Source organism: Chrysemys picta, chromosome 6, assembly GCF_011386835.1.
Source record: "Chrysemys picta bellii isolate R12L10 chromosome 6, ASM1138683v2, whole genome shotgun sequence".
NCBI classification, from domain to species: Eukaryota; Metazoa; Chordata; order Testudines; family Emydidae; genus Chrysemys; species Chrysemys picta.
Window position 1 is genome coordinate 112,306,380 of NC_088796.1, and position 23,657 is coordinate 112,330,036.

At 39.8% G+C, this 23,657-nt stretch overlaps 1 protein-coding gene across 45 annotated transcripts in view; it reads right to left on the reverse strand.

Annotated features, from left to right (window-relative positions):
* The window catches only part of ELAVL2 (ELAV like RNA binding protein 2), a 147,719-nt gene that overhangs the window by 85,591 nt on the left and 38,471 nt on the right, over positions 1–23,657 (reverse strand). The window contains exon 1 of one of the 45 annotated variants that reach the window (XM_065549629.1): positions 15,658–15,824. The exons of the other annotated variants lie outside the window; for them this stretch is intronic. Within the exon in view, the coding sequence (XP_065405701.1) occupies positions 15,658–15,683 (26 nt within the window). The 5' untranslated portion in view covers positions 15,684–15,824. Of the gene's footprint in view, positions 1–15,657; positions 15,825–23,657 lie in introns of those variants that run through there. 45 annotated transcript variants of the gene reach the window in all.

Consider the following 23,657-nt stretch of genomic DNA (forward strand, 5'->3'; position numbering starts at 1 on the left):
TCAGAATGCTGGGCGGGGGGGAAATCTTGCCTTCTCCCAGTGGCAAAATGAGAAGCACTGAACCTAGATAAACTACAATCCCTCAGGAATTGACAAAAAGGAAAAAAATTCTACATAACTACATAGACCCAGATTCTGATAGCTTTGTTGAAAACCAAAGTGGAAGCTAATGAAACCCAAGTACAGTACAAGCCAATGGGGATGAGGCACCAAATCAACAAGTCCTTTAGTATTTGCATTGTTTCAAAAGAGATTAGACAAACAAATCTAGTCCTGGAAAAAGGAAAAGGCGTTTCTAACCCGCTACAACTAATTTCTAGCCCCAAGACAATTTCCCGTGACCAGAGTACATAACCACTCAAATCCCTTGGCCTTCTCTCACCAAATTAAGAGCAGGTTGATTTCAGGACCTGAATGTCTGGATTTTACAACTACTATCCAGGAGGGAAGCAAATTCCTAAGCCAAGCAACCCTCACTAGTATCACCCTGCCAGCAGTCGCTTTCCCCTTTATACAGGCAGCTAAAATGTTTTTCAGCTACCATACAGAAGAAAGTGAGGAAGATGGGAGTCAAAAAGCAGCCCTCCTGGTTACGAGACTTAGAAATAAGAGATTCCATTAGTCTGGGATTCAGATAAAAATGGTTATTTCTTCAAATTGTTAACCCCAAAAGATAAGCATATGGTCTTGTCTGAGACAATTTACATCTAGCCCTTCAACCATGCCCTAAACTCCATTAGGCATTGGGTAAGGCTGTCCACTTCCCTTACTAATGCCTTCACAATGCTTATGAAGGGTCTTCACTCTTGCTTAACAAATTGGAACTCCTATAAGTGTCCTCAGCAGAACGGATCTTCAGACAGAAAGGAGTTTAACCAGTTAAGAGCAGCCCTATCAACTCTTAGTAGGATCTGCAGACATGGTTCAGCCTCAGGATTAATGATGGTGAAGACTGTGGACAGATCTGAAAGAAACAGCTTGGATAGGGTGACCAGACTGTCCCGATTTTGAGGAGTTTGTCCCGCGTCCTGACCAAAGTATGGTCGGGACACCATTTGTCCTGATATTTTGTTGGGTGCACTAGCACATGAAAGGATAAAGACAAGAGACTGGGTCTGAATGAATCCTTCAGCATGATTCTGTAGGCGATAGCCCCAATATACATTTCACAAAATATGGTTTGATGATAAGACATACATATTCATGAAGGAAAACTACACACAGAAGGACCAGGAGTACTTGTGGCACCTTAGAGACTAAAATTTATTTGAGCATAAGTTTTCATGGGCTACAGCCCACTTCTTCGGATGTCACAAGTACTCCTGTTCTTTTTGCGGATACAGACTAACACAGCTGCTACTCTGAAACTATACACACAGAAGATATGTTTAAACGTGAATTATTTGAGAAATTATATAAGTACCACCAGAGAATAAGATGCACAAGGAAAACAGTGGATAAAATGAGAATACATCTTCTAGTTTGACTATAAAAAAAAGTGGCTAAAAAAATCAAGTTCTGAAATTCTGCAAAAAGCTATGTTTTGCGGAATGTCACAATAAGTATCTACAACATTTTTGGACCTACTATACAGTAGAACCTGAGTTACAAACACACCAAGAATGGAGATTGTTCGTAACTCTGAACAAAATGTTACGGTTGTTCTTTCAAAAGTTTACAACTGAAGATTGCCTTAAAACAGCTTTGAAACTTTACTATGCAGAAGAAAAATGCTGCTTTTAACCATCTTAATTTAAATGAAGCACAAACAGTTCCCTTACCTTGGAAAGTTTTTAAATATAAAAAATTCCCTTTAATATAGTGTACATTTAACAGTATTTGCTTCACCTCACTCACCCCCACCACCACCCCTGCATCTCTGCTGCTGCCTGATTGTGTATTTTGGGTTCCAAATGAGATGTGCGGTTGACCTGTGAGTTTGTAACTGAGGTTCTATTGTACTTCTGAAAGCTCCTCTCCCACCTCCAAGAGGATTTAAAGCTAAACTATTTCCACAGATGGAGAGGAAAAAATGTACAATGGGGGGCGGGATTAGACCTGTGGCATGTAAGAAGCTTTACTGCATGAATACTATTGCCTTCTGCAAAACCTAAACTTCTATTAACAAACTCAGTTAATAGTGCTTACATCTGCATCTTAAAGAATAATCTTGCCAAGGTGACCTTCTAAATGTGAACCATGTGTATAACCAGTAGGGTGCTGCCCTGAGTTGCCTCTTCCTCTGAAGCACCGGGCTCTGGCAAAAAAACTCCACAATGGACAATTATGATATGACAGGAAGTTCAGATACTTACTAATGCCCAGAAGCCCTTAGGAAAAAAAACAATCCAACCTCTTTGTTGTCACTGTGAATAGTCCAGTTATCCACATCTAGTCCTTTTAAAAATCCTACTAAACGCAACCTAAATCATCTTATGGCAATAAATTCCACATGTTGATTAGATAATTATTTCCTTGTGTCAGTTTTAAATATTCGGTCTTCAGCGATATAGTTATATCCCTTGTTCTTGTATTACAAGTGTGCTTTTACTGGTATTTGTCTTGATATATCTTCACCATGCCATTTATTATGTTGTATAGCCCTATCATGTTCCCCCTTAGTCTCCTCTTTAACGCAAAGAGTTCAGATCTTTTCCAGCTTTACCATGCCACTACCTTTGCCTATTCCTAAGCATTCGTATGACTTTGAGATAAGGGACCAGAAGTTAATAGTATCATGAATGCATACCATTGATTTTATATGGTGCCCTAATATTTTCAGTATTTTTCTCTTTACACGTCCTAATTCCTGTACTCTATTTAACCTTTGCTTCATATTGAACATGTATTTCATTGAACTCCCCACAATAAAAGCCCAGCGCTGAGTTGCTGCAGTTAGTTTAGAAGAAAGGGCAGGAATATAAAATATAACCCTCTGCTTTCTTCTTATTGTGCTGCCAGAGAATAGCACAACAGACAGCTAGACATTTTTAATCAGCTCTAGAGCAGAGATTTTCAAAAAATAGGTGCCTGAAGTTATGCTTCTAAATCCATATTTTGGAGCTTAAATAAATGGCCTAATTTTGAAGAGTATTGAACACCCAATAGCTCACTTTTTAAAAAGATGGCCTTATACAACTATTATCTGCAACAACATTGCTAAAGTTTGAGTTTTCAGGTTTAACCCTAAAACCCGAAGTGCCCCCAACACGACAGGGCTGACATTTTATATAGGGTGTTTGGCCAATGGACAAATCAGCAAATCAAAGACAGATCTGAATTTCAGTGCTGGCTGCAAACCAATATGTAAGTAAAGTGTCTCCCACTTCCAAAAATAAATAGCCACCGCTACCACATTAAGGGATTTCCTTAAACTCCTATTGCTGCTAGCAGAGCCCAAAATTGTACATAACTAACCTTAAAAAAAAGTAACAGCATCCAATCTGAGTAAAGCAACATGACAAATGGCAATAAACATGTGATTTAAGAATGTCAACTCACTAAGAATTAAGATTAAAAGGAGTATCTATTGTATCTCTTAAGTAATCAGATTCTACAGAATCACCCCAAAAGACTTTTTAAATAAAAAGAGCTAAAAAAACCTCTGCCATTTCTATTGCTCTATTTCACTCAAATATTCTTAAAACAAGTTTATCACCGAAAGTTAAGATGGCCCACTTTCTAGAGTGATTCACTTGCTTGCTTCAAAGAAACTGATCACCAGCTATTGTCAAAGGAGTTTTTCCTCCCAGCACCCAGAGCGAAGTATTACACAATAAGACACATTATGGAATGATTTTCAAAAGTGCTCAACATTGCCTGAACTTTGCTCTAATCGAAAACTTGAGGAGAACAGAGTTAGTCCAACACAGAATACGTTTAGAGAGCCAACCCTTTTGTCTTTCTCCATTGTACTTAGCTATGCTCAACAATGAAAAGCAGCCAGAAATCCTAGACAGTTAAACACCATAAAATCCCTTCTTTAGAGACTTAGTTTTGCCCAAACACCCTTCTCCCAGCTCTTCCGACAAATTCACATTTCTCCTATATTGTGGCTGTACAAGATTTTTCTTACTCATACCACACTGTGCAAATACTATTGCTTATTCACTCTATAGTGAGAAAGTTGCCTATCCCACACCCCATTTCCCCTACAGCTTTCTCTACAGGAACTAGGTTAAAAACATGACAAACTTAGATCTAAGACAAATGTATAGGTAAAACCGTCATCTACTAAGCTTGAGAATGACTGAAGCATTGTGTTGATGCTATTCAAAACACTTCTTCACCATGCTTATTCATCTTAGTACTGTGCCCTTGTTGGTCAACTTGGCAAATGCCTTCACAACTCTCCCAGATCCCAAACCGCACAATCCTTAAATTCAGGATTTAGCATTCTTTATAACAGTTCACTCAAAGTTATGTTATCTGGGTTAGCACTCAGAGTCCTTCATACAGACTCAGGTCCCACTATGCTGAGCACTGTACTAACATTTAGCAATATGCTGTCTGCCCAAAGAGTATTTCATGCAAAAAAGTACCCTTCCAATAAAGAGAAAGAGGTCGTTTGTATCCTAATCAGGCTTCATACCAATTTATCCATTCCATTCATAATCAAATGTTTCCACACAGCAACAAGTTATCCTTTTCACACTATAAAAGCAGGCTCAAGTTTAAAAAAAAAAAAATTACCTTAGTCCTTCACACCTCCCAGAGAAGACTATTTTGAGTTATCCAAGATCATTGACTAATTATTATTCCTACGTTTCTTATAAACGGTTTCAACTATTTTCCTAAACCCCACTTTGTTAATGCAAAGTTATCAAATCCTGTATGAGATGGAATGTTTTATACCTTCCTCTGAAAGGACTGGCACTAGTCATTGCTGGAGTCAGGTTCTCTTATTTGTCTGAAGTGACATTGCCTTGGACAGAGACCACCTGTAGTGATAAAAGTCGTGAATTTCTGCAACATGCACAAACAACGATTAAACTGAGACACTCATTTGCACAACCTGGAATAATTGCCTTACCATACATTTTCTATTTCCCACAGTTTTAGACCTATCAGGTACATATCTAGCAGTTACAATAGTGTACCAGAACTCTAGGTTCTATTCCCATATCTCTCACTAATGCAGTATGACCTTTAAAAAGTTTTATAGGGTCTTTCATCAGAGTATTCTGGAGCAGAGTTAATTTCTCCTAACATGAATAAGCTCCCCTTAGTTATTACTCTCAATTCCCACATGTGCATTTTACCCTTCCATCTGCACTCTCGCAGCTCAAGAACCCTTCCATAAGACAGTGGAAATAAGTGTGAAAGGGAACCCCGTTAGTGGCCAAGTGCAACATCCTGCTCCAGTCTTCAATTTTAACGGGACCCAGTAGTGCTGCACAAATAGCACCTGCTCTTGGATTTAGAGGAGAAAAAGTGTCTCATGCTGGCTGACCAAAGAGAACCAATAACGATCCTCGAGGATCAAGTTGGGACATGTGGCTAAGCATCAACACAAAAAGTGAATCATGCATTTTGATGTTCCCCTTTAACCGACAAAATGAGAATGTTTTTCTACACTTTAAAAAACCACTACACCTATGGCTACCAAACATGCTCCTCCATTTGTAATACTGAATGCGTGTATGCTTACTGAAACCTTCATGCTCAAATGGAGATTTCTACAATTTCACCTGTCTTTTATGGTCACATGCTCAAATCCACGGTCGTCTGCACTAAACACTAACTTCATCAACATTCTACTGAGCTTTGGCCACCATTACTGTAACTTAAATCAATGAAAGAACCTCCTACAAATGGAGATTCTGCCAAAAGTTATCTACAGTTCCTTGCCTGTGTGCCGCCCTTCCTTATATATGGAAGTCAGGTTTGTTTACTAAGTACTCCTATTGGAAAGAACACAATTGAATAGTTTGTCTTAAATTTTGGTAACACAATGGAGGTCATCAAGTGCAGTTTTTAACCTCCTCCCTCCAGACCACATGCAAGATTGACACACTGGGAAATTGGACCTTTCTAGCCACAGAACTGCTGAAATACAACACATGGGCTACCAAGGTAATCGTCTCACACAGCCATGTCCACGTCTCAAAAAACTATTCCAGAAGAACATCTCTTAGGATGACAACAGTCCTCCATCCCCACTCATTCACTCCTTGGCTTGCTGGATGAGGCTGCCAGCTGTGTTGTGCTCTGAACAGATAATCTTGGAAAAGGAAGACTATTGAGGGAGGAGAAGAGACAGATGGGAACTTTATTTAAAAAAGCCTAGCTTCAACCCACTGACATACTGAAATAATACGTACCCTCCCTCCCATTGCCTTCACCATTTCAAAGTACAACTAGGAACTGGAATTTAAAATTGAATGTGTTTCAGTGGTTTGTACTGTGAATCTCCCAGGCTACTGAAAAATGTATAAGGAACTTTGCCAATACTAAACTGTTGACATCATATCAGTAAGTTTGGCTATTACAAAAGCCAGGAAGAGTCGTATCAGAAAGAAGGGGTATGCTCAGACAGGTAACAGATTGAGAAGTCACCAAGGAGAGGGGGGGGAGAGAAGAAAAGAGGGGGCAAAAATAGGGAATATTAAAAGACTTTGCTAGTATGATATGAAAATTCATATCCTTAATGCTCTGCTTAATTACTATATCCTTTGATTGATTGGAACTATTGAGTACAGAATATCTCAGATCAGAAACTTTCAAAAACATTCTAACAGAGGGCATGAAATATACCCTGCTGGAGGTCTCTGGCCTACCTTATTGTAGAAGTCCTCCTTCTAAAAATAAACATTCTTATTTTCCCACCTATTGTAAATTTGCACTGGTAGGACAAAGTCAAGATACCATTTAGAGCAGTAAGAATGTGACTGCCAGCTGCTATTTGACACACATTCTATTCTATATACCTATATCATTTTTCTGGGTCTTGGGAATCTTGTTTTGTTGGCATTATATACAGCACATGGGAAGTTGAGTTTCTATTGTATAAGTAGGTTTGATAGGGCCTCATCTTTCTTCAAACTAGTCTGGAAGTTGATCTTGATTGCAAATTTGTTCCATTTTTCATAATGCGTGTACTTTAACCACAGTTTGTTTGTAGTGTGGTAGCTGTATTGATCGCAGGACATTATCTCCCTAATGTGGGGGAGGTAATATCTTGGAACAACTTCTGTTGGTGAAACAATTTTTCAAGCTATAAAAAAAAAAAAATAAGAGCTCGAAAACTTTCCTCTTTCACCAACAGAAGCTGGCCCAACAAAAGAAGTTACTCCTGTCATGCTGTCTGGAGTGGCTCACAACTGTGAGAGTCTACCTCAGGGCAGACAGTCAAAACAGGGCAGACACCCCAAACCGGTGGAATGTTCTAGAATTAAAAATTCACCAAGCCAGTAACAAATGTGAACTCCTGGATTACTGTACCAGCCTTACCATGGAGTCACAGACAGTCCCCCTTAGACTCTCCTGTCTACCTTGCCACCCAGCTAAGCTGGACTTTGTGATAAAAGATCAAACCCCACCCCCCCACCCCAAAAAAAAAAAAAAAAAAAAAACACACACACACACACACACACACACACACACACACACACAACACCCTGGTCGGGTTTTTCCCGGTCCCAAGAGACCCGTCACTTACCTCATATCAACTAGTACTCTAGAATTGGCTGCCAGCATTGTCTGATCTATAGTAAACTAATTAAATGTTTATTAGCTAAGACAAGGAAATGAGTTATCGAGAGGTTAAAGCAGTAAAGTATATGTACAGGTGAATCATAGTTTATAATTCCAAATGGTGGCAGTGATGTAATAAACTACCAGTTTCCCGAAAGGTTTTCGGGGTACCCATATTGTTTCTGAGGATCTCTGCTTTGCAACTGGTACACTTCCCCTGTAAGAGTCCAAACAGTCCAGAGATCCAGGATCTTTCCTTGAATCATACCTATAGCTTCTGACAGAAAACAAATTGACAGTGTCACTGCCCACATGGGCTTTTCCTTTGATGCCGGAGCAAGGAATGCATTATGAGCCTGACTTCCGTTCATTACACACGACAACTCGTATTTAGCATTTTTCTGTTGAAGTTCATTTGCATTCCACAAGGAATCTCTCTCATTTGATGGGCTATTTAGTTGCATGGGTATACACAATGTAAATGCTACTACATTATAATAGGATATGGATAAATGAGAACAATTCAAGTAACATCTCACTAGTTTTAATGAAGTTTAAACAAAGTTAAAAGTATAAGTGTATAAGTATCACTTTGATCTGTACGAATACCAAAGTAACATGGCCTGGGGCTCCAGCATCACCACCTCACCCACCTGTAACGCACGTATTAATTGTAAAACTGTGCCAACATATGGGAATAAGTCTTATGAGTAGCTGCTAGGAAATGTAATAAAAAAGTGTGTCACTCTGTATGGTTTTTAAGGGTATTGTGGTGTTTCCTAGAACAGACTGAATCAAACTGTGTAGAAGGGATTCGGTCAGCAATTTGTGCTTTTTAAGTGGTACAAAATACCTTAGCATGTAACACCAGACACAGCAACACAAACTGCTACACATGTGTAAAGAGGCTTGTGTAGTATTGGTTGCTATGGGAACCACAATTTCTTCACTTATGTGTGTTCAAAAGCAGTCATTAATAGGCCATTAGTGAAGCTGGATTTTCTGGGAGGAGATGGGACTTATTTGGGGGGGGTGGGGAGGGGAGGGGAGGAAGGAGGAAGACTACAAAAACCAAATGGAGTAAGTGCAGCTGAAAATGTATGCAGTCACAAGCACGCATCACAAGCAAAGTTAGCAGGAAGAAACCTAAAATCTTTGTAAAATTAAGGGGAAGGTGGGGTGGGGAGAACAACCACAATCATCAGGATCTTCAGTCCTTCAGAACTAAGCTGAAGAGTTTCACAGGGTTGAATCATTGAGCGTCCAGCCTACACAGAAGCAGAGCTGCTAAAGAGCTCCAAGCAGGATTTCCACTTCAGGCAGGAAGCAAAATAAGGAAGAAAGATGATAAGGTCAGAGTAAAAAGAATGAAGGATAACCCATGTCTGGCATACTTTGTGGTATTTTAAACCAACTGGACGACAGTGGTCACACATGTACAGCATATCAACACTTCTATGGAGAAGTTACCTGCAAGAGAAGCCCTGCAAGACTATGCCTGGCCTGGCCAGTTTTCATGAGTCCAGTCATCCAGCCTTGCATAAATGGACAGCGAAACGGTTTTGCTCACCATAAGCAGCATAGCTCATGATTAACAGGATTTGATATTTCCAACTAGTTCTTTCATAACTGCAAAGAGCGAGTTACTGAAAGCACACTACCAGAACTTGGATTAGAGATCTGACTATTTCATTAAACCTCCTCAGAGGCATCTTCTCACAACTAACATTTGTAAGCCATTATATGGCTTTACACTGAGGAGGTAAGAAATTTGAAAACAGAGCCAGAAGAGAGGATCCTAGACATGCAGATGCATACTGAGGGAAAACAATTTACAGGCAACACAAAATGGCCTTGATTCTCTGTGGAACTACATACAATCAAGATCAGATTCGTGTTTTTGAATATTAAAAAAAAATGCACTATATTCATCTCAGTGAAAATAAGTGCTCAAGATCTGCTGACAGATTTTGACCACAACTCATCTAACTGAGGACGTAGCTGGGAGAGTAGACTGGTCTCAGATACAAGAGGTTTCTCAGTAGCAGAAGTCGCCACAGCATGGATGCAAACATTACTAGCATCCTGAAAAACGAGAGTCTAGGATGCAGCCAGAATGATTATCACTCAGTCAGCATATTCTCATCAGCTGCTTTGCACAAGCTGTGTACTGAGAAACTGAGATAATCACTTCCTAAGCTTTTGAGTCCTAATGAAGTTTTAAAGCTGGAATAAGAAACTTCAAGAGTATTATTTTTGTTGTCGGAACTATTTCCATTTGCCAGGTAAAGTCTTCCTGATGCGTGAGTGGCAGATCCTTTGAGTTCAACTGGCAGAGATGTACAAGCAAGCCTACTACTTCTGATAGAATACAGAGGTCCTCCAAAAGCTGCTTTGTTGGATTACATATGTAAGCTAATTCCAATTTACTGCAGCCATTACTGATGGACCACAAGAAGGAGAGAGAGACCGAGACAGAGACTTAATGCCAATCAAAAGCAACCTACAGCTCAGAAGCTAGTATATATTATCTGGACAACACTAAAGTTCAGAAGCTGAATCCTCCCCAATTTTTTGGAGTATCTTTTGTGAAGGGCTGAAACCAGAACCAAACATAGTATTCCAGTAACAGTCTCAAAGCTGGAAAGGGTATGTCTACACTGCAACATCTACACCACAATTAAACAGCCCTATAGCCCAAGCCCTGCAAGCCCAAGTCAGCTGACATGGGCCAGCCACAGATATCTAACTGTAGCGCAGACATACCTAAAGAGGTAATATCACTTCCTTATCCTACTTGATCTCAGGATGGACGTATTTAAAAATCAAGGTTTCCTCTTTGATTTAAGTCTCATTTTGCATTTGCACTTTATCACCATAAGGAGAAGTTCATTTTCATTGGTTGTGATAAGCACTAACATGTTGATTTGCAACTAAAGCATTTACATGGAATTTGGTATATTTTGCTAGCAAAGAAGGCTACTGTGTATGTATACATATTTAGATTAGCAATTATATAGCTAAACATACATTTATTCAAGTTGTAATTCTTTTAAATTGTTAAAATATGCAAATGGCATTTCTTATTTACTAGGTAATTTCTTACACATAATTTGCATCAAACTGCATTTGCATGGAAATTGGAATTCAATTCTAAGTGTACAAAAATAGCCTTTTAAAATTATTAGTCAAATAAGATTATGCATCCAGCACATTTAAGGTAAAGAAAAAAGTTTATAAAAATAAATGAAAAACATAACACTAATTTATTAAAGAAAGGAAATATTCACTGTTAATGAATTCAGATTATTTCTGGTCACCATGAGCCAGATTTTCCAAAGATATTTAGGTGCCTAAATGCAGGTGTGTGCCTACTGGGTTTTCAAAAATGCCTAAGCAGGTTAGGTGCCTATATTCCACTGAAATCAATGGGAGTGGAAATCAATAGGAGTTAGGCACTGTTGAAAATCCCAGTAGTCACCTGCAATTGTAGGTGCCTAAATACCGTTGAAAAATCTGGCCCCACATCGTTCAAGTTGTTAGAATTAGTGATTAAAAACCAGGTGGGAGAGGATGAGATCTTCTAAGTGGAAGAGAAAAACAAAGTCTCCCGATTTTTTTTCCAAATTACCAGTCAGCTTCTCAACTCTGAAAGAACTAGTCCAAAAGAAGAAAATATTCTCTCTGCAGCTGCTAAAATGAAACCAAGAGTAATTAAAGCTCAACAGAAAGTACTGACATTTGGGAAAATGTCAATACCAGCATTTAATCCATTGTAAAAAAACCCTGAAATTACAGAAATTAATGAAGTGCCTGACATTGTGACATTTATAAATCTTGAGTTGGCTGCAAAATAGTTAAAGATGTTTTCCCCCGATTCTGTATTAACTTTAAAAAAAGCAGCTCCCTTTAACTTATTACAATCTGATAGATTAATGTTGAATCATTTAGCTATTAAAATCAGAGTTAGGCTTTAACACAGGTGGTCATAATTTCAATTTTAATACTAAACAGATTTAAGTGAACAACATGAATTTATTGTTTTAAAATTTTTAATCCACTCTGCTTGATATTCCATATTAAATATACCCAACGGTTGTGTTCTCTTTTAACTACAGCACTGAGGCATACAAAATCATCCCATTAACCCTTAAATACTGACAGAACATTAGCTTTTTCAATGTTTCTGGAATTTCCTCAATATTCCATAATTATAAAAAAAACCAACATTAATGCAAAGACTTCCTTGGCCAATTATTTTAAAGCTCTTAGGTGAGTTATCCAATCCTGCCTACTAAAAACATTAAACAGATGCTGTTTTACATCTGCTGGAATAGAAAGTATTTTATTATTACAGAATTACAAGAGTACATCCTCCTCGTTTTCAAATACAGAAATATTTATTGAACACTGCCCTTTCTATAAGCAATTTTACCATCTCATACTAGGTTTAGAACGATATCATTACTAGGATTTCTTTTGCTTCTAATGGATTTTTTTTTAAATGCATCTAACTGTCCTTAACCCTACTGGCAATAGATTTTTCTTCACTTATCTGTAGCTTCCCTACACTGAAGTTTATATTTGTCTGTAAAATGGTGCTTCAAGGGATGCAGCCAACACATGGAAAGTATTAGTTTTAAGCAATATTTAAGTCACAAAAATGGAGAGTCGTGGGGAAAGAATTACTTCCCTCTATCCCCCATGTTAACTCTGTTTAATTTGCATAAATATTATCAAATGTAAATTCATTCTTGCTTATCCATACGGTCTCATGTTCTGTCAGTTTGCTTTTGCTTTCTGGACAGTCCACTTGCTTTTTACATTAAGGTTCTCAAAGATCACCAAGAATTGGCTAAAGCCTTCCTTTAAAAGAAACATTTTAAATGATAGCACAATCTTTTAAATAGTGTCATCAGAAACTTGCATTGAATTTTATCAAACCCAAAGAACTCAAGTTAGCATCCTCATTTCAAACTTCCAGTGTCATCATCTAGACACAACCCCCCTCCACCCCCCCTCCCCAAAATAACAAGACTTTTGGGAAATGGAAGCCAAGTCACACACCACATGGAAATACAGATATGACATCACTCAGAACATTAACAGGGCCATTGAACAGGGTCAACCAAATACCTAAATCCTTAAGAATTTTTTTAAATTACTCAAGTAACTATGTTTACTGAAGTGAGAAGATGGGGGGGGGGAACGAACCTAATTTCTCAATTTGCTTTTTCAAACAAAACGCTTAACACCAAAATATTTTGCACGCATTCAATTAACATAGACTTCTCTTCTATTAAACCGTTTTAGAAGGCCCCAGGCCAAGTCTTGTGTAAGTAATCTTAGCAATAATTTGTACCTGGGGAAGATTCATCTACCGAAAACGGGTCCCCTACACATTTCTTTTATAAACTGAAGTCAACAGGAGTTGCAGGGACATAGCCCAACAGGACAACTGAACACCTGAGCTGTAAAAGAACCTACAGTAGAAGGGAAGAGAAACCAAGAATTTCTGATCATTTGCTTACAGGAACTTGAGCTGCAAGTGGCTCAGTCTGCCAGCTAAATCAGAAATCCATTTGGTATATACTAATTTTCTTATACAAGCCTCTGATTTTTCTAGCACATTACAAGCTGTTAACTATAATTAGAGGATAATGGCACAGTTGCCGTGTTTTACTATACAATCCACTACATAAGTGGATTAGCTACAAGGCTGAAGGTATTATCAGGGCTCTTGTAGGAATCACTAAAAAAAGATGCAAGAATCTTGAGGTGGAGAGTTTTGCATTTAGTGAGGCAGGTGACAGAAAGCAGTATCATCAGCCTTCTATTGATAGGCCACAAAGAATAAGTGGTAAAGTGATTCAGCTGGTTGAGAGGGTCCACTCAAAATGTAATTGAAGAAAGTGGCATCAATTATTTTGTAAACCTATTGTAACTGAATTACTTGACCCAGAAACCTGTACCAGTATGTTTTGACCTAGTATAGTTATCAATCCACTTGAGTAGTCTACTCTTTATACATGGTTCCATCCAATTTTCAAACAGATAATTCTGAATGACTCAGCAATACAGAGGCTGTCGTTAATTACAGGAGGCTCAATGCAAAGAAGAGATTTTCTTCTCTGCCCCTCTCCTCCAATCAAACTTTAACCTAAAACATTGGTGCCTTGAGTATAAAGATGTGCTGTGCCGCAGATCCCAAGTAGAAGTAGATGCAAGAAGTGCTAGCGCTATTATAGAATTTACTAACAATGCCTCATGGGGGGGCATCTCAAATCAAGCAGCTTATCCAGTTCACTTAAGCAGACATCCTAGTATGTAACATTCATTTTATGGTGAAGTTCTGTGACCTATATTACCAAGTTTTTAAACCAAGTGTAAAATTTACCATTTTCACTAGCAATGTTTACAAGCTAGCAATTGCAAAAAAAGAGAAAGGTGTTTGATACCAAAATGAACACACACAGCTTCTGGCAAGAATTTTCTTACGTTAACTTTTATCTAAAGATCACGGTCTATTTATACACATGCAAGCTTCATTATGGAAAGGAGAATTCCAAGAGTCTGGCTTGGGGAATACACACAGAAATGAAAGGTTCCATATGCCACCAAGCCCCAAGTTTGAAAATAGTAACCATTTACAGTGACTAGTGACCTGGTCTATCTAACTGTAGGATAGCCTGTATAAATTGAGTTGGTGGCCTTCCACTAGTTTCTAGCAGATAGGTTTCTACAACCCCAAAGTTGGCTCTGGGCTTCTGTCCCCTCCTCTTGCCGCCACCCTCCCACAGTTCCTGCCACAGCTCTGAGCACCAAGCTTGTGGCTTCCTCCCCCAGCAGCTCCTGCTGGGCTGGGGATTCTGCTGCTGGCGGCTGAAGCCAGGCAGCCCGGGCTCAGGACCTCCCCCCGCTCCAACCAGGGCTTGGGGCAGCCTGAGGGCTTCTGCTCCCTGTTGCTCCAGGTGGAGCTCAGGGTACCACCCGCTGCTCCAGCCTGGGCAGAAAAATACAATCAGTGTCCTCCAGCAGCATGCTTTACAAGGTGCTCTGTACACTCGCTGAAGGAACACTGGAGGGCACAGTTTCTCCAGTAACAACTGATCCAGAGATGAAGCAAGTCTCTGAAACCATTAATCCACAGCATCACTTGGAAGCAAGCCGTTCCACCTGATAGACTCTCTCTAGCGATGGAACTAGCAATCTTACCAAGTCAAAAATCATAAGAGCACATGTTAACACTACACTCAGACACTAAATCTGGTTTCTCAAATTCAGGAGATCTCGCCAGCAAAGGAGCTGAGCCAATGATGAAAGTATAGGAATAAGGTATGATGCCAAAACCCGTATCTCACCCCATGGCTGCCACCACAACCAACCAGGTTTAAGTAAAGGTGTCTGAGATTAAACATTTGTAATGCAACACCTCAGGGGAGGCCGGCAATGTTTTCTTCCTTACTTTTAGAGAGATTTAAGAGCAAGGCCATAACCGGTGTTCTCTATGGTGGGCTATGCTTTGAGAGGGTCACAGAACTTCCTTATTAAGAGTGTGGCTAACTCCTCTGACAAGATCCTTATAGATTATTCTCATGGCGGGGGGGGGGGGGGGTGAAGGGGAAGAAAGGAGACTTCCAATGGCTCAGCCATGAAACTAGGATAAAACTCTTTGAATTTCAACAGAGATTGTGTCCTGGAATCATCCTCTGCTGTGTCCAGGCCCCTACTTGAGATGGCCTAAAGCTCTGCCGGGGGCTGTAGGTGTCCAAGGACAAACTGACCACTAAAGGTGGAGGAAAAAATGAACTGCTGCAATGAAAAACCAGCAACAGCAGGAGGTTGCTTCTGCTGCTTTATACTGCAAAGAGGCAGGAAGCGATTTGGGGAGATAAAAGGGGTGGTAATGTAGATTCAGGGTTAAAAAAGGAAGCCAGAATTGAAGACTCATTGGCCACTTACTTGCTTCTGAAGAGAGATTTGGCCATTCATCTACCATCGGTGGCAACCAAGGCAAAGAAGGATCATTTTATAACCTTTGGAAATCCGGAGGATCGTAAAATAATCCCTTGTTCAATGAATGCATCCAGTTTTCATGCACATTGTCTCTTTGAATATTTTTGGCATAGCTAGGAAAGGGGTAAGAGTGAGGAGATATTAAAGTTTTCAGATATCCGGCTGCAATTTCACAAATCTGTTCAAGGGAGTAAGAAACCATATAGTACATAATCAAAGTTGGGGGTGGGGGGGGGTGAAAGCCACACTGGATGGGATGCCCACTTCTCAAGCTGATGCAAGAGTATTAGGCAGTAGTGAAGAAGTCAGTCTGCCACTTCTGGAATCCCAATGTTCTCTACTATAGGCCGCAAGAAGCTATATCCAATTGAAATTACCTAGTTTGACAAACCAAACCAAGAGACTATGGATTTCTCCAGGTGAGGACAAGGTATACATTCACCCAAATACATGAACACCTGGCAAATCTGAAACCACGTCAGTACATAGCAGCTGCAAGTCAGTGGGTTTTAGTCCACAACTCCATGCCCTCTTAACACAAGAGAAACAGTGGGTTCTCTATTTATAATTACCGCTGTTATTCTAGCTACTGAAACTTCACAAGGCTTCAATACTTACTCACTGATGGGCTATATAAGGATAGTAGATAAAGAGCATACGTGTGCTGCAACACTAACTCCCATGAAATCTACCCACATATTCAGCATCGCACACTCAGCCATTCTATGTGCAGAGATTTGGTACTTATCTTTTCTACTGCCTTTTCTTGTCCGCCACGGAAAGGTAACTGGCAGCCTCCTCTCCGTCCCACCATCAAAAGACAGAGTCAGGTAAAATCTTTCCAACACTATTCCCCTCCCACTCCAACTTCAAAATGGTCTCAAATACACTGTTTTTCAAGCTTCCATTATTGAAGCACATATAGAAACAAGTGATTTTATGTAAGATAAAAATCTTAAGGAAGTTCTAAAAAAACTGGACATCCAAGACTAACATTTAGAGCAGTCTATTAGTAGGTGTTTTGAAGTACAGTTCCATCTCATCTTCTGAAGTCCAGAAAGGCTTGTTAAGTGCTCTTCTAGATTTTTAGAGTACAGAAAGTGAAGGATACTTCTGTTACAAGTCTTTCCTTCCACACCACTCTTCAAAACCCGCTGAAAGAAGGGAGGACTGACTGACTTTCACTGGCTATAGCAAGCCAAATGCCTTTTCACTAAATGCAGATGTTTCATTTCAGTTGAACCACAATAATACATTTCTCATCTAAAGATAGCAGTATTACTCCAAACCAAAGAATCACTGTTCGAAGTTTTGTGCTCACCCCCCTGCTTCTGTGGCAGAGAGGACACGTAGCTCTTTCACTGAATTCCACCATGCTCTACTGTTGGCCATGCCTCAGAGGGCACTGCGCTTGGCAACGTTTACCTTATGCATTTGTGAAATACCAAAGTACAGATATAAGCATTTAGTCAGGGAAATGCTGAAAAGTAGTATTCATACCATTCCTATTTGCATGTATTCTTGCTAGTTTAATAGTAGAATAAGAATCCTACAAGCTGTAATCCCATTTCTGTTCTACTCTACCACCCCATAGCCTGGTGATTTTCTACCGGAAAACCTCTACCTTAAGAGTAGTGTCACACTTCAAATTCGTAGGAGAAGTACTAGTTCTACAGTTTTATGATCTAAGTGCAGGATTTATTTATCTTTTGGAAGCCTTTTTTGGAACTGAAAGTTATTAAAAAGAACAAAAGCAGCCGCTTGTGGCTAGAACATGACTTCAGGTTAATAGGTTTTACACTATGTTTAAGATTCAGTCTGACAAGCCATTTTATTTTTTGATATTGCTGAAAAACACCCTACAGCACTAGACATCTTATGACCAGAGGAAGGAGGACCAGCCTCATCAAGCAGGCTTCTCTTAGCTAGTCTTACCTACTTATTGCCCAACACAGAACCTCACCTGGTACTGATTTGAGAGAGATGCTTTCTATTCTAACATTATAGCCTTTACAAGTTTCCCCACCCTCCTTTGTCCTCTGTCTGCATATTCTTCATAAAAGACAAAGATTCATCTTCAAAATAGTTACACTCTTAGTTAGGTGACCACTAAATTCTTCCAAGTCATTGTTCACTTTTACTCTTATCCCATAAGCAGAACATTTTTCAGCCTAGTAGTATTTCCCATTCAAGAACGAGCCTTCAGGTGTTTAACACAGAATTTGGTACACCAGAGGATTTAACTAGCTCATTTTGTAGTACAACACCCTGCATTTGAACAGAATTTATCAACACAGCCAACAGCATTTTACTTCCTGTGCTGCCCAGACAAAATAAAGCTTCATCTTTTCTAAAGTACCCCAAAAACAGTTTACTGAAATCAGCTTCTAGAGTAACTTTTCATTTAGTAGATATTCCCTTGCCACTCTACAAGCTTCCATTTACAATGAACTACGTTTTGCCATCCATTAGCTCAGACAGTGTTGATAAAGGAGGGCTTGAATTACACTACATTTCCTCCCCCACCCCATTATTGTCTGCTCACAACATGAGCACCATTGCCTGCCAACTACCAACTCTTACTTTTGAGAGCATATGAATCATTTTGTTATATTTGAAACATATATTTGAAATATACTTCTACACAAAGTAGAAAATACTAACTTCTGTGCAGCATATAAAACATTTTATTTCTACGTATTTAGCAAGATGCCTTTTATTCCATTTTCTAGTCAGTGTGCCAGCTCAACTTCAGGTCTGTGCATTACACACACCAGAGTATTGAGAATCTGGCACAGCAAAGGTCCCTCTGGATGGTATAACAGAGAGAGCGAGAGCATGGGTGTGTCCCTCTCCCTCCCCTACTATTGCCGATAAAAACGACATGCCACTTTCTTCTTGACCTAAACACCAGAATGAACATAAACCCCGTCAAATAACTGAAGACCCTAGCAGCCTCACACACCCTCTGTTTATTCTGAAAATTGTCCCTTAACATTTATTTAAATGGTGACCGCTACACACACACACACACCCACCCTAGTACAAGTAAATGGTCCTCTACTGAGAAATGCCCCTCTGTACAAAGCAATTAAGTATGGGTGTGCCCCCAAATAATTTAGCTGATCACATGCCAAGGAAGTTATCACAATAAAGAGCGGTTGATTACTTTCGTGAAGATGTAGGAAGGGGCCCTGATTACTTCAAAAGGCCACCCAAAATGTTCAAGCCAGTTCTGGGTTGGCAGTAGGGTGACCAGATAGCAAGTGTAGAAAAAAAAATGGGATGGGGTGAGGGGGCGGGGGAAATAATAGGTGCCTATATAAAAGACAAAGCCCCAAATATCAGGACTGTCCCTATAATATAGGGACATTCGGTCACCTTAGTTGCAGTCTACTTAAGCTTGAACTTCATCTTTACTTACCCACGCCATATTTACATGCAGGTAGAAGTAGTTTGACTAAAGTTTCCTTTGTGGCTTGTTCAATCACATAAGCGTTCCTATAAGTTTAGGAACATGACACTGTACAAAGCAGGTTAGTGAAGCCAACAGCCATAAATTCAGTCCTGATAGACTGTTGTACAAGATGTTTAAACTTGCACTTAGAGTACAAGTAGTTGGAGCAAATACAGTATGTAGCCTTCAGACAGGTCTTAGAGAATGAAGAAAGAGGAGCCAATATCATGAGAGGATTTGAACAAAATCTCTACAAGAAAGCCATAATGGATTTCCTAAAGAGTCTTCCCACTCCTAAGGAAAGTTAGATTCTACCTCATCTAAAATTTTGTAAGTGATGTATCAGGAGGATATGGGAAGAAGTGCAAGTTTGTTTTCTGACCTACATCTTTGATTTTTCCCCGGAATAAATCCACTGCTCAGAATATGAACTCTAACACATAACCATGTCTATGCAATTCAGCAAAACAGAGGCAGAGTTTCTTTTTTAGGAGAGAAACTATAAGCTGTTCTTGCTGAACTGACCTCTCCCCACAAAAAATATGTTTCCAGAGCTGAGGAGACAAAACTACAATCAACTTTTGAAACCGAAGCCATCATTGTGTCAGAACTGTGATAATTTTAATCCCATACAGGGGTTCTCAAAACTTCATTACACTGCAACCCCCCTAACAACAAAGTTATTACATGACCTCAGGGAGGGGGCAGCAGCCTAAGCCCTGCTGGCCGGGTGAGGGTGGAGCTCAGGCTTCAGCTTCAGACCTGGGTCCCAGCAAGTCTAATGCTGGCCCTGTCAACCCCATTAAAATGGGGTTGTGACCCACTTTGGGTTCCTGACCCAGAGTTTGAGAACTGCTGCCATACAACAACATTCCCCCTTGTCTTGACTGGATGACAGATAAAAGAATCCCATGCGAACAAAATACAGACTATATCACACAGGATAGGGCATAGGCAGGGCAGCGGAGCCCTAAAGGAAGTACTCAAAATTACAGGTAAATGAGTTTGGCCTCTCTCCTGTGCTACATCCATTGCTCTGGACAGAAGTCAACACATGAGAAGTAAAAAGCAATGATCATCCTCCAACTGCCATATACAGGTGGTAATAAGATGTTTCATTTTTTCCCCCACTGTTTCTTACTACAAATGAAGGAAGCTGAGCTAAGTGCCAGTAAGTAACCCTTCTCTGGGAAGCCAGAATTAAAACTTGAGTTGAGGTAGAGTGAATTCAATTAGCATTCAAAAAAAAATTACTAAAAGTCTTCCTAGAAGAAATAATGGTGTGTACACACACACACACTCACGAAAGCCTCTTGGAGGAAACTAAGGAATCTGTTGCACAAAAAGAATAGCAACTCAAAGTACTAAATGCTTAAGAAAATAATTGAATGATATACATTAGTCTTACAGGTTTCCTCTAGAAGCAGGATATTTCTCCAACCAATATGTATGCTGTAAACATCTGGCTCCAGGGTATGAAACAAAGGTTTCCCGATTGCTAAACAGACAAAATGCAAAGTACAACTTGAGGATTAGTCTGATCATGTCACAACCAGCAGCCACAAGAAAGTATCAGACTTCCTCTACAGATTAGTATAAGAGCTATTCCATTCCATGAAAGTGGTCTGAAAAAACTCCTAAGTGAAGGATGAGTGAAAAAGGGAAAGAAATGAACTAACATGGCACAGACTAGGACCGAATCTGCAGACTACCTTAGATGAGGCATTAATAAGGGTAAAAAATGAAATGAGTTTCTGCTTTCTGAATCTGAAAGAAGTGAAAGACCTGAAGGGGAAAAAAAAAAAAAAAAAAAAAAATACCAAACACCACAGCTAGAGGGAGCTCAAAAACTGAGACAACTATCTGTACTGTATTTTCCACTGCATACATCCGATGAAGTGGGTTTTAGCCCACGAAAGCTTATGCCCAAATAAATTGGTTAGTCTCTAAGGTGTCACAAGTACTCCTTGTTCTTTTTGCTGATACAGACTAACACTGCTACCACTCTGAAACCTGTCTATATGATTGTTTGGCAGTAGCTACAAGCTGCTGCTAGAACCTAGCTACCTAATGAGTAGGCAACTACGAGATACAAATTTAGAAAAGGGCAAGAAATAGCAGGTTGTATCAGCTAGAACATGTTTCAGCCACAGGTTGCAGCATGAGAGAATGAAGTGCTAAGATACACACAATATGCTGAATTGAAACTAAGCAAGCTCCAAAAGACACTCCGTGAAGAAATCCAAGGTAACTTCCACAGGGAAAGAAAGGAGTAATTTTAGCAGAGGCCTCTTTGAAGAACTCAAGGATCCCAAAAAGTAAACTCTTACTAAAGCACCATGTGGGAAGCTTCAAGCACTGGAAGTTAGGAAGAAATGAGAAATCTTTTTAATCAAGTTCACAATATTTGGGATACTTTACAGAATTCCTGCTTCTCAAGAGAAGAAACAGCATGTTATTGACCACAGCTTACTAACAGTACAACTAAAGTCTGGTTTTGTACATTTCCTCCTGGGCTTCTACACCTGCTTAGCAAAATGGCCATTTGGTTAAGATCTATGCAAGAATCTCCAGAATAAAAGGACTAATATGCCAACTTATCTTGTCTGTTCAGTAATGTCCTGCCCAGGAGACCATGGCCTAGAACAGGGGTTGGCAACCTTTCAGAAGTGGTGTGCTGAGTCTCATTTAGTCACTCTCATTTAAGGTTTCGCGTGCCAGTAATACATTAACATTTTTAGAAGGTCTATTTCTATAAGTCTATAATATAGAACTAAACTATTTTTGTATGGAAAGTAAATAAGGTTTCAAAATGTTTAAGAAGCTTCATTTAAAAATTAAATTAAAATGCAGAGCTCCCCAGACCGGTGGCCAGGACCTGGGCAGTGTGAGTGCCACTGAAAATCAGCTCGCGGGCTGCCTTCGGCACCTGTGCCATAGGTTGCCTACCCCTGGCCTAGAAGCAGAAATACCATTCTCCAGTAGGATGGAATCTATTCAGCCCATACTAAGGGACATGCTCTACAGCAGTGGCTCAAGTTTTCCAAAACCTCTGGACACCTTTCAGGAGTCTCATTTGTCTTGCATACCCTCAAGTTTCACCTCACTTAAAAACTACTTGCTTACAAAATCAGACATAAAAATACAAGTGTCACAGCACACTAATACTGAAAAATTGCTTATTTTATAATTATATGGTGAAAATGACAAAGTCAATTGGAATATAAATACTGTGCTTACATTTCAGTGTATAGTTTATAGAGCAGTTTCAACAAGTCGTCTGTATGAAATTTTAGTTTCGCTAGTGTTTATGTAGCCTGTTGTAAAACTAGGCAGATATCTAAATGAGTTAATGCATCACCCTGGAAGACCTCTGTGTAACCCCTGGGATAGAACCACTGCTCTACGGCCTCTTTCCCCTGGCACCCTTTCTTTGAGCAAAGGATTTAATTGCTGTGCCCATGTAGAATATAGCAATCTTGTTCCATAGTGTTTCCAACAGCTGTTGCAGTAGACCTGAGCTGTATCACAAACTGCCATCTAGACTCCCCATGGCAAGAAAGGTAGATTTCTAACAGAAGCTGGATTTTTCATGGAGGCTAGGGATTTGCCTCTGAAAAGTAGGTCTACACATTTCCATCCAAGAAAATAGCCTTTAAATCATCCAGGACATGAGGCCTCAACACTCCCGATCTTCCAAACAGGATACTGAGATCACACCATATTAAGCAACCACTTAAATGTAATGATATGCCAGATGCCCCTAGATCCTTGAATTCAAGTCTTTCTGCCACAGTGTGGAAAGGCAAATGGGGCGGGGAGCGGAGGTGAGGAATGGTGGTGAGAGTCTAGAAATTTAAGTTCTATACTATGGCATTTGGAAGTCATTTGGCTAAGTGTCAGTAGCCCAGAAGGTGAAAGTATTTCCCTTTAGGGAATCCTAAAATAGCCAAGTCACCTTGTGCAAGAGATGTCGGAGGAGGTTCTGAAATGATGTCTTGCCAAAGTGCAACCCTGGTCCCAAATGAATGGGGTGGCACAAAGGAACACCAGATAGAACTGCACTGACAAGCACAAGCAAGCCACATGCAAGTATCAGATTTTTTTCAATTTAAGTAACGAATGTCTTTCCAAGGAGATGAGCAGTACATGCACCTTGGAACAGTGTTAATATCTTTAGGGATTTATGCATCCTGTTTGTACTTGAAAGGGGATAAGTTAAGAATTAGAGGATGATCCAGACAGCAAAACATGTTCCTAGTGTATTTCTACACTACTTGGATATAGAACTATATACAGATAGTACCAACATTTTCAGCAGCAGCACTTAGAACCAAGCCAGTCATCAGGGCATCATCTCCCAACAGGAATCAGAAGTCTCCTGACTAGGCAGCAAGAAACCATCAGAGGAAGCAGCCCTCAGCATTTGCTTCTGAGCCTTCCATACTATGTAGGGGTATAAGTCACCTGAGGTCTCAGAAGCCCTTTA